The 12,416-nt window shown below is 49.9% G+C and overlaps 1 protein-coding gene across 2 annotated transcripts in view; it reads left to right on the top strand.

Annotated features, from left to right (window-relative positions):
• The window catches only part of LOC134908812 (uncharacterized), a 78,960-nt gene extending 77,292 nt beyond the window's left edge, over positions 1 to 1,668 (top strand). For both annotated transcript variants that reach the window (XM_063914939.1, XM_063914938.1), the window contains exon 5: positions 1,015 to 1,668. In XM_063914939.1, coding sequence (XP_063771009.1) covers positions 1,015 to 1,529 — 515 coding nt within the window. In that variant the 3' untranslated portion in view covers positions 1,530 to 1,668. The remainder of the gene's footprint in view (positions 1 to 1,014) is intronic.
• Positions 1,669 to 12,416: the final 10,748 nt, after the last annotated feature.

The following is a 12,416-nucleotide window of genomic DNA, read 5'->3' as shown; positions in this document are numbered from 1 at the left end:
GTAGGCCGGGATAGGTGGGCTGATCACCATGTGACCTGAAACATGAAATGACAGCTGTGCAGTAATCTGTAGACAGAGATGGGCGCCGTAGTCCCTTGTTATTGTTATGTAAATGGAGATAATTATATGTGATCATAATAAGCAGGATGTGAAAACATGGACAATTTCCTGGAGGCTGTATGTTGCAGTATATTATCCGTGAGCTCTGACCGTGCTGCAGAGACACATGTGAGGTACACGCTGGGAGTAACTGAGTGTAATGGGTGTAAAGCATACCCGCAGAACCGCACAGTGAGGTGGCCGCTCAGCCCATCTCCGTTACCATCTCCGGTCCCCAGGGGCCTGTGATCAGTGCAGTGAGACAGGGATGACCTGGGGGTATATAGGGGCATAGTGGTGTAATACAGAGCAGTAGTTACCTTCTCTGGCCCCCGGGGGCCTCTGATCAGGGCAGTGAGAGGGAGATGACCTGGGAGTATATAAGGGGACAGTGGTGTAACACGGAGCAGTAGTTAGCCAAGGGCCTCTGATCAGTGCAGTGAGAGGGAGTTGACCTGGGAGTATATAAGGGGACAGTGGTGTAACACGGAGCACTAGTTAGCCAGGGGCCTCTGATCAGTGCAGTGAGAGGGAGTTGACCTGGGAGTATATAGGGACACAGTGGTGTAACACGGAGCAGTAGTTAGCCAGGGGCCTCTGATCAGTGCAGTGAGAGGGAGTTGACCTGGGAGTATATAAGGGGACAGTGGTGTAACACGGAGCAGTAGTTAGCCAGGGGCCTCTGATCAGTGCAGTGAGAGGGATGACCTGGGAGTATATAGGGGCACAGTGGTGTAACAGAGCAGAAGCGGCCATCTTCGGTGTAGTTGGATACATGTATTTGGGCATGGTATACTTTAGCAGTCACTGATGAGAGGTTTAGTAGCTGGGAAAAGCTCAGTCACTGAGATTGTTGGCGATATAACCTATTCTTAAGCTATCCGCTAACACATAATTTCCTGTTTCTATGTCTAGAGGCCATAGACTGTGGCCAGCAGGAGCCCCCCGCCATCGTGGTCCTCTCTCCTCAGTGTCAGGACACCGGCGAGGACTCCAGCAAGGACTCCTCTGAAGACCCCTCCGTGGTGTCCCCAGAGAATCGGCCGCCTGACGCCGTGGAGGACAGAGACCTGACTCTGGAGTCAGCGTCTGAGACACCTGACCATCATCTCTCCACCATCAACAGCAGCCTGCACAGCCTGTCCTCCCACCAGCGGGAATCCAACATCCTCATGCAGGAGCAGAACGCCATCCTGTCCCAGATAGCCTACTCCCTGACCCGCCTGCAGATCCAGCAGACAGACGGACTGGCGGCCCTGGGCAGTATTATACAGAGGGGCATAGAGGTCATACACCCTGCATCGTGCCCGGCGGCCAATCATCGGGCCCCCGAGCACCCAAGCATCCCCTCTGGGCCCAGGCGGCAGGTTGTGGGCATCGGCAGATACAGTCCAGATCAGCCTGTCCCCCCAAAAAGGAAAATCACCTAGTTGGAGCCCCCCATGCCCTGAGTGTCACTGTTATGTTAGATAGGTTTCCTGGGTCGATGTGATGACTTTTGTAGAAATGGTGTCTGATGTGTTTCATTAATGTTATGGACTGAATAAATGCTATATTGAAGCAATATGAGACCCGTCTTGTGTCCTCTGTGTGGCGGATGCCGGAGTAAGGTCATTGGTCTGGGTCATGGGGGGAATTGAGCCTTCTGTTGAATCAGCACCTCCCAGGGCGACTACTCTGGCGAGGGATCCATTGTTGTATTACTCTCCTGTAGACGAGGGGGGGTGCTGCACTATGCGGCTGTGGGTAACAGAGCTGCTGTATATTACACTGCTGTGGATAGCAGAGGGGGGGTGCTGTGTAACACTGCACTGCTGTGGATAGCAGAGGGGGGGTGCTGTGTAACACTGCACTGCTGTGGATAGCAGAGGGGGGCTGCTGTGTAACTATGCACTGCTGTGGATAGCAGAGGGGGAGTGCGGTGTAACACTGCACTGCTGTGGATAGCACAGGGGGGGGTTGCTGTGTAACACTGCACTGCTGTGGATAGCAGAGGGGGGGTGCTGTGTAACACTGCACTGCTGTGGATAGCAGAGGGGGGGTGCTGTGTAACACTGCACTGCTGTGGATAGCAGAGGGGGGCTGCTGTGTAACTATGCACTGCTGTGGATAGCAGAGGGGGAGTGCGGTGTAACACTGCACTGCTGTGGATAGCACAGGGGGGGGTTGCTGTGTAACACTGCACTGCTGTGGATAGCACAGGGGGGGGTTGCTGTGTAACACTGCACTGCTGTGGATAGCAGAGGGGGAGTGCGGTGTAACACTGCACTGCTGTGGATAGCAGAGGGGGGCTGCTGTGTAACTATGCACTGCTGTGGATAGCAGAGGGGGAGTGCGGTGTAACACTGCACTGCTGTGGATAGCACAGGGGGGGGTTGCTGTGTAACACTGCACTGCTGTGGATAGCAGAGGGGGAGTGCGGTGTAACACTGCACTGCTGTGGATAGCAGAGGGGGGCTGCTGTGTAACTATGCACTGCTGTGGATAGCAGAGGGGGAGTGCGGTGTAACACTGCACTGCTGTGGATAGCACAGGGGGGGGTTGCTGTGTAACACTGCACTGCTGTGGATAGCACAGGGGGGGTTGCTGTGTAACACTGCACTGCTGTGGATAGCAGAGGGGGGTGCTGTGTAACACTGCACTGCTGTGGATAGCAGAGGGGGAGTGCGGTGTAACACTGCACTGCTGTGGATAGCAGAGGGGGGGTGCTGTGTAACACTGCACTGCTGTGGATAGCAGAGGGGGAGTGCGGTGTAACACTGCACTGCTGTGGATAGCACAGGGGGGGGGGGGTGCTGTGTAAGACTGCACTGCTGTGGATAGCACAGGGGGGGGGGTGCTGTGTAACACTGCACTGCTGTGGATAGCACAGGAGAGAGCAGCTGCTTAATTATGTCATATCCTTTAGGGAGGTTATTAGCCAAGAATGGGCTAGGATGGACAGGCAGGCAGGAGCAGCCAGCATAGATATAAGATTCCCGCATAGGGCCTGTGGGATGCATTACACAAGCTGCAGGAAAGATCACATTTCAACAGTGGTTTCTACTGATGGTTATACGGAATGAGAGTAGGTGACGGACAGGCCGGAGCCTACAGATGGGATGCTACAGACAATGGCACAATTCCAGTCAGTGGGTGAAGAATAGTGTGTAACCGCGTGGTGGCCATTCTTCTGTACCGTAACATAGTTAATGAGGTTAAAAAGAGGCAAAATGCCCATCAGGTTCAACCTGTATCTGTATTAAGCGGTGCACATTATAATGCACCAGCTGAAATAATGGTTTCATACCTATAGACAACTATATTTCGTATCACTCCCATATACTTAATGTCAATATATTAAATGCTATAGCCTTGGATACTTTTTTTCACCTAGAAAACTATCCAATCCATTTTAAAATCCATTTACAGAATCCGCCATTATTACCTTCTCTTGTAGGGAGTTCCAAATCTTTATTGCCCTTACCGTGAAGAACCCTTTCTTACGTTGTGTACGGAATTTTCTCTCCTCTAGCCTCAGCGAGTGCCCACGCGTCCTATACAGAGTTCTATTGATAATCAAATCCCCTGCTAACTCCTTGTAATGTCCCTTTACATATTTGAAGATATTAATAATGTCTCCTCTTAGTCTCCTCTTTTCTAGTGTATATATATTTAACCTAGTAAACCTTTCCTCGTACTCCAGTGTCTCTAACCCTTTAATCAGTTTAGTAGCGCGCCTTTGAACTCTCTCTAGTTCCCCGTTATCTTTTTTATAATATGGTGCCCAAAACTGTACACAATATTCCAGGTGCGGATGTACCAATGATTTGTACAGCGGCAGGATTACACTCTCATCACTTGTCTCAATGCCCCATTTTATGCACACAAGCACCTTACCTGCCTACTTTGCTGCACTTTGACATTGTATATTGTTATTAAGCCTATTATCTATGAGCACCCCCAAATCTTTTTCCACTACGGTTACCCCTAGACTTTCCCCATTAAGTGTGTAGGATGCAGGTTTGTTTCTGATCCCAAAGTGCATAACTTTGCATTTTTCAATATTGAACTTCATTCCCCATTTAGACGCCCAGGTTTCAAATAAGTTATTCTGTAGAGACTCCACATCGCTTTCTGAATTAATTACCTTACACAATTTAGTGTCACCTGCAAAGATTGACACTGTGCTTCCCAGGCCTATTCCTAGATCATTAATAAATACATTGAACAGTAGCGGGCCAAGTACGGACCCTAGTGGTATTCCGCTGACTACTGGTTCCCAGTAGGAGAACATCCCGTTGACCACTTCTCGTTGTACCCTGTTATCCAGCCAATAATCTATCCATGGACAAATAGTATTTCCTAGGCCAAGTTCCCTTAATTTGATGATCAGTCTCCTGTGAGGCACTGTATCAAAGGCTTTTGCAAAATCTAAAAAGACCACATCCACTGCTTTTCCCTGGTCAAGATTATCGCTCACTTCCTCGTAGAAGCTAATTAAGTTAGTGTGACACGATCTGTCCCTCACAAACCTATGCTGACTCTTGCTAATAAACTTCGTATTCCACAGATAATCCTCTATGCTATCCCTCAAAATTCCTTCCAATAATTTCCCCACTATAGAGGTCATACTAACTGGTCTATAATTCCCAGGATGATTTTTAGATCCCTTTTCTCTAGCATCCATATTGGGGAATCAAGTACGATGGGGGTATAGACGGGTCCAAAGGAGCCAGTGCACTTTAAATTTCTTCAACTGGGTGTGCTGGCTCCTCCCCTCTATGCCCCCTCTCACAGGCAGTTTAGAAAAAAGTGCCCTCAGGAGAGGATGCACATCTCTGCAGCTCCAGAGAGTTTTCTTCAATTTCTTTTTTCTGCTTGTTATTTTCGGTATGCTGTTTGGGCAACAGTATACCTGCACCGTGGGAGTTAGGAAGGTAGGGGCAGTCACTGGCCTTACGAGGTGCAGAGCCCCCGCTGCAGGACCACCGTCCTTAGGGGTTGTTGTTCAGTGGGGCACTGCGCCTTGGCTGTCACAGCCGCAGCACGCCGCCTGAAGGTGACATCAGTGGTGAGTACAAACCGGGGGGCCCACGGTCCAAAGTGTGGCTGACCACGGGCACGGCGTATGGGACCCTCCTGGAGGGGTCCTGCTAAGACCCCCCGTGTAGACTGGCACAAAACCGCTAGAACTAGCACTTGTGTGATGTTTTTTAGCTGTAAGGAGACTTTGCCAGTATAAATATATCAGTGTTTCTCTGGCGCCATTGGAGGGGGCGGAGCTACATCAGAGCGGGACCAGAGGCATTTTGGCGCCTTCCTCTGCTTACTGCAGCCATTCTCAGCACACACAGCGTTTCCTGATTCCTCAGCCACGCTGGATATCTGGTACAGGGTGTAGCAAAGGGGGAGAGCCGCTTGTATACACTATCTGGGTCCTCTTTAGGACAGAATTTCTCAGTGTTTACTGTAATATAGTGAGCTGACAGCCTCACTGGGGCTGTGCAGCGCAGGGTGTGGTGGTATCATAATTCTCTGTGTCTCCTCTCACATACAGTAGGGCAGGCTTACAATGTAACTGTCTGTGTGTATGTGTATGTTATTGTGCTTACTGTGAAACATGGGTAAACACAAGTTGTACAGTGTATATCACACCAGATTCTCCCCATCATCTGATTCTGTCTCATGTGACAGATGCAACCAATCTTCACAACTCAGTGCAGAGGCTGGGGGAGAGTGTTCAGAGCCAACATGGCTAGGGTCTCTTAAAAGCATGATGTCTGATATGTCTTCCCAGCTCACTGCTAATGTGCAGAAAACGCAGCTACTACAACAGGCTGTTGCAGATTTAGCTGCTAGGGCAGATGTTACACAGCCCCCCTCCTCTCATGCAGGGCCACATAAGCGTGGTTTACCTGCTCTACTCTCTGATACAGATGAGGATATACAGGAGGATGGGGAGGACTTGGACCCCGTTAGTGGGGATCCTGATTCTGCTCAGGGTATTGAACCCCTAATTCTGGCTATAAGGGATGTGTTAAAGCTCCCTCTAGAGGACGCTGCGTCACAGCAGTCATTTTTCTTTACACAGAACAAGCCTAATGTCACTTTCCCTGACTCTAGAGTTAGATGACCTATTCAAGCTGGCCTGGAAAAATCCAGACAGAAAATTCCAAGTGTCCAAAAAAAAAATTTAAAAAAAATTGCGCACTTTCCCATTTGCTCCTGAAGGTAGGAAGTTTTGTGAGGAAACCCCTGGGGTGGATGTATCACTCTCTCGCCTGTCCAAAAAGGCAGTGCTGCCTGCCTCGGGGTCCTTTATTCAAATCTATTTACATGCCAGCAGGTGTCTCACAAAGGCTGGTCATTGCGGGTTGCTGGATGACCCATGCCATTCATTCCTGGGCCACGCAAATTCAGGGGAGCCTCTCGGGGGATATGCCCTTGGTCACTATGGTGACACTCCTAAACACATTCAGGACACTACACGTGTCCTCTGTGATTCACTCAAGGAGTTGGGGAACATTAATGCTAGGACTTCTGCCATGGCGGTGTCGGCGCGCAGGGCCTTGTGGTTGAGTCAGTGGATTGCGGACACAGACTCCAAACGTAGTGTAGAATCCCTCCCCTTTTCTGGGGAGTGGCTCTTTGGGGTTGAGTTGGATACTTGGATTTCCAAAGTTACGGCTGGGAAATCCACGTTCCCCCCCCCCCCTCTGGGGCCCCGCCGGTGAGACGGTCCTTTCCGACGCCGTCTGTCCAGCCCTTTCCGTCTCACAGATTTCGATCTAAGGCCAGAGGTGCCACCAGTGCGGCTAGAGGCACCAGGGATAAGTCCAGAAAGCATGCAAGCACCAGCTCTCAGGACCAGTCCACCGCTTCTGCTTCCGCTAAGGCCTCAGCATGACGGTGCACACCCACCCAAGAGGGGATCTCGAGGTGGGAGCTTGACTGCGTTACTTCAGCTGCGTCTGGGAGACTTCCTGCCAGGATACCTGGGTCAGAAATCTCGTTTCTCTAGGCTACAAGCTGGAGTTCAACAGTACTCCTCCCCAATGATTTATCAAATCAGGCTTATCAGCTTTGGAGGATATGCAAGTTACATTGCAACAGGCCATCCAAAAGTTGGTCCAGTCCCACATCATTGTTCCAGTACCAATACCGCAACGCAGCAAGGGTTATTACTCCAACCTGTTTGTGGTGCCAAAACCGGACGGTTCGGTAAGGCCCATTTTGAATCTAAAATCCTTATTTGAAGGTGTTCAAGATGGAATCCCTGCGAGCAGTGATTGTGGGCCTGGAAGAACAGGAATTCATGGTCTCCTTGGATATCAAGAACGCCTACCTCCATATTCCGATTTGGCCACCTCATCAGGCGTACCTGCGGTTTGCCCTGCAGGACGAGCACTTCCAGTTCCAGGCACTGCCCTTCGGTTTGTCCACAGCCCCGAGGGTATTCACGAAGGTGATGGCGGAGATGATGTTCCAACTCCGGGTACAGGGGGTCAATGTTGTCCCTTACCTGGACCGCACTATCCATCTTCTGTCAGACCATGGGTGGATCCTCAACTTACAGAAGTCCCACCTGGAGCCAACTCAGAGGCTCCTGTTCCTGGGGATGTTGCTTGATACTGTGGCCCACAAGGTGAAAACACTTGAGATGGTCCGCATGGTGCTCCAACCTGCTCGAGTGTCCATCCATCTTTGCATAAGATTGTTGGGAAAGGCGGTCGCCTCATACGAGGCGATCCAGTATGGGAGGTTCCATGCCAGAACATTTCAGTTGGATCTCCTCAGCAAGTGGTCCGGATTACATCTACAGATGCACCGGATTATTCTGCTGTCACCTCAGGCCAGGATTTCCCTCCTGTGGTGGCTACAGTCCTCCAATCTCCTGGAAAGCCGGAGTTTCGGGATTCAGGATTGGACCCTCCTCACGACGGATGCTAGTCTACAGGGATGGGGAGCTGTCACCCAAGGGGCGCAGTTCCAGGGCAGGTGGTCGACCCACGAAAGCCTCCTTCCGATCAACATTCTGGAACTTCTGGCGATCAACAAAGCTCTGCTTCAGGCCTCTCCTCTGCTCAGGGATCACGCGACCCAGGCACAGTCGGACAATGCCATGGCGGTGGTATACATCAATCGACAAGGAGGGGAAAAAAAGCAGAGCCTGCATGCGAGAGGTGTCAAGGATACTTCTCTGGGCGGAAAGAAATGCAAGAGCCATGTCAGCAATCTTCATTCCGGGTCTGGACAACTGGGAAGCGGACTTCCCAAGTCGTCACGATCTCCCCCCGGGGAAGTGGGGTCTCCACCAGCATGTGTTCCAGCAGGTCATCAACCGGTGGGGCTGCCCGCAGATAGACATGATGGCTTCTCGTCTCAACAAGAAACTTCCCTTGTATTGTTCGTGAACCAGGGACCCTCGAGCGAGGGCAGTGGATGCGCTGGCGTCGCCTTGGACATACTGGCTGGTCCATCTGTTTCCTCCGATTCCGTTGCTCCCAAGGGTGCTAAAGCGAATCAGGAATCAAAGAGTCCGGACAATTCTGATTGCCCCGGATTGGCCTTGGAGGGCGTGGTATGCAGATCTTCTGGACATGTCCGTCGAAGACCCTTGGCCTCTACCACTAAGAAGCAATCTTCTTCAACAAGGACCGTTCGTCTACCCGGACTTCAGGCGACTTTGTTTGACGGCATGGAGGTTGAGCGGAACATCCTAGCTCACAAGTGCCTTTCCAAGAACGTTATTGCTACCATGGTTCAGCCAAGAAAACCGGTGACGTCAAAACACTATCATGTCTGGAGGAGATATGTCTCTTGGTGCGAGGAACGCATGTATCCACCTGCTGAGTTTCACTTGGACTGTTTCTTACTGTTCCTGCAGGCTGCTGTGTATAAAGGCTTACGTCTGGACATCATTAAGGTCCAGATTACAGCCCTCTCCATTTTCTTTCAGAAGAAATTGGCTGTGTTGCCAGAAGTTCAGACGTTCTTGCAAGGGCTACTTCACATCCAACCTCCTTTTGTGCCTACGGCACGCTGGGATCTGAATGTGGTGTTGGAATTTCTACAGTCCTCCGGGTTTGAACCTCTGATGACGGTGGAAGACAAGTACCTCACGTGGAAGACGGTGATGTTACTTGCCCTGGTTTCTGCTCGTCGTGCCTCAGAATTGGGGGCCTTGTCGTGTGAAAGTCCATACTTGGTCTTTTACAAGGGGAGAGCAGAGCTCCGGACTAGGCAGCAGTTCCTGCCGAAGGTTGTCTCTGCGTTTCACTTTTATCAGCCTATTGTGATTCTGTCCAGTTCTGGCGCTTCTGCTCCTCCGGAAACGTTGGATGCTGTGCGAGCCTTGAAGATCTATGTCAAGAGAACGGCTCGGATCAGAAAGACGGATTCTTTGTTAATGCTCTATGATGCACAGAAAAAGGGTTGTCCTGCTTCAAAGCAGTCCATTGCTCGTTGGATTAGGCTTACGATTCAACAAGCCTATGTGTCAGCAGCCTTACCTGTTCCTAAGTCTCTGAAGGCCCACTCTACGAGATCAGTGGGTTCTTCCTGGGCGGCTGCCCATGGAGTCTCGGCCTTACAACTGTGCCGAGCTGCTACCTAGTCGGGGGAAGAACACTTTTGTGAAGTTTTACAAGTTTGATACCCTGGCCCAAGAGGATACCCAGTTTGGGCATGCGGTGCTGCAGCAGTCTCCGCACGTTCCCGTCCGTTCTGGAAGCTTTGGGACATCCCCATCGTACTAGATTCCCAAATATCCCTTATGGATGCTAGAGAAAATAGGATTTTAATTACCTACCGGTAAATCCTTTTCTCGTAGTCCATAAGGGATATTGGGTGCCCGCCTCAGTGTGGTGACTTTCTGCAGGTTCTTGTTATGTGGTTATTTGTTCAGCTGTTGCTGCTGTTACCAGTCTGGCTGGTTGTTATGTGTTAGTGGTGTGCTTGTATGTAAATCTCACCACGCTTTATCATCTTATTTCCTTCTCTCATATAGGTCCTTTCTCCTTCGGGCACGTTTTTACCTATAACTGCCCGTGGGAGGGGGCATAGAGGGGCGGAGCCAGCAAACCCAGTTGAAGAAATTTAAAGTGCACTGGCTCCTTTGGACACCGTCTATACCCCCATCGTACTAGATTCCCCAATATCCTTTATGGACTACGAGGAAAGGATTTACCGGTAGGTAATTAAAATCCTATTTTTAAATAATGGTGCTACCTCAGCTATGCGCCAATCCTTTGGTACCTTGCCTGATCTAATTGAACTGTGGAAAATCAAGTATAAGGGTTTTGCTAGCTGTGACCTAAGCTCCATAAGAACCCTCGGATGAAAACCATCTGGGCCAGGTGATTTATTAATCTTTATGTTGCTTAATCTCTCCAGGACTACTTCCTCAGTTAAACAAGCATCTAGCCAAGAGTCATTACCTTCACTGTCGTTATGCACTACTTTCACCGTCTGATCATCCCTGGTGAATACTGAGGAAAAAAACCTGTTCAGTATTTCCGCTTTTATTCTGTCATCGTTTATCAAGGCTCCCGGTTCATCTTTTATTGGGCCTACGCTCTCCTTCTTTAACCTTTTACTGTTTATGTATTGATAAAACTTTTTAGGATTGGCTTTGCTCTCTATAGCGATTTGCCTTTCGTCACCCTGACACATCGGGGTAAATTTACTAAAAGCTTATATAAATGGAAAGTGGAGGTGTGGCCCAATCAGATTATGTCTATCGTTTTCTGTGATGCAGTAGAGAAATGATAAGCTAGAATTTGATTGGTTGGTACGGGCACCGCACCACTTTTCCACGCTCTGTCTGACACATGCACACATCAGCAACACAGGCTTTGCATAAGGACTGACCTCCCACCCGATATGTCTGGCCAGCTGACCCACAAGCTTGTGACGATCCTGTTTAATGGGTTCCCTAATGTGGCCAGACGATGATATCACTAATAGGATGTCACTTACACTGTGCAGCATGCGCAACATGAGATTCCTCTATGGATTATATGAAAAACTCATGTCCAAGAGTCCCCAGTACATTGTCCAGCCACAAAATGGAAAATGCAGAACATTATGTTGCAGAATATGATTGATCATTGATCAAGCATCAGACAAGATGGGACGACGTAGGAATAACTGTGACCAGTACAGGTAACATGTCACACGTAGCGTGGAGGGTTGGTGAGAAGAGGGAGACTACTGTATGACAGCCTGTGATACAGCGCCTACCTACTGTCCCTCCAGGTATAATGAGGCTGTACACCTGGCTCACAGCTGCTAATATTATGTGTCTGAGCGTTGAGGTATAGCATACGGGTGTAGTATGGCTGACCGGCGGTCTCCTGACCGCCGGTCAGCTTACCGTCGCCGGGATCCCGGCAGCATACCGACGCCGGGATACCGGCGGGGAGAGGCGAGTGCAGCAAGCCCCTTGCGGGCTCAGTGGCGACCTACGGTCGCCACGGGTTCTATTCCCACTGTATGGGTGTCGTGGACACCCACGAGTGGAAATAGTCCCTGTTGGTCGGCATGCCGACCATCGGGATAGTGGGTGTCGGGAAGCTGCAGGAGGTCATATGACCGTCGGTCTCCCGACCGTCGGTCACATGAATACCACCCTAGCATACACCTGTGTTACACGTGTACGCCTATACTATATAGTGATGGGATTTAATAATGTAGATCCAAATATCCAGCATTTGTCATACATGTGAGTATTTTGGAACACATGTATGAGCGTAGGAAATGCATCCTACCTATAGGACGGACACAGGATATGACGGCATGTCTTGTGTTACTGTAACACGCGTGACATGCACAGAAGGTGTCATTTCCAGTTCTAATATGGATGGATGGAAGAAAATAGACACACATATTTCATTTTATTATTTATTTTTATGATGTAATACTATCAGTTGTCCTTGGCGATTCTTTTTTACCCTTTTTTTACCTCCATTCTCTTTCTATCTCTCCTCTCTTATCTCCTCCTGTCCTCCACTCTCTCTCTCTTCCTACTCCTCCTCACTTTCTCCTTATCTCTCCTTCCCTCCCCTCTCTCTATCATCTCTCCTCTTTCTCTCTCTCTCCTCCTCTTTCTTCCTCTCTTCATTGCTCTGCTTATCTCTCCTCTTTATTTCTCCTTATCTCCCCTCCCTTCTCTCTATCATCTCTCCTCTGTTTCTGTCTTTCTCTCTCTCCTCCTCCTCTCTATCTCTCTTCATCGCTCAACTTATCTCTCCTCTTTATTGCTCATCTCCCCTCCCCTCTCTCTACCATCTCTCCTGTTTCTCTCCTCCTCCTCTCTCTCTCTCTGTCTCCTC

This window comes from Pseudophryne corroboree, chromosome 4 (assembly GCF_028390025.1).
Source record: "Pseudophryne corroboree isolate aPseCor3 chromosome 4, aPseCor3.hap2, whole genome shotgun sequence".
In the NCBI taxonomy this organism is placed as follows: Eukaryota; Metazoa; Chordata; class Amphibia; order Anura; family Myobatrachidae; genus Pseudophryne; species Pseudophryne corroboree.
The sequence above is the reverse complement of the archived record's forward strand: the minus strand, read 5'-3'. Positions and strand labels throughout refer to the sequence as shown.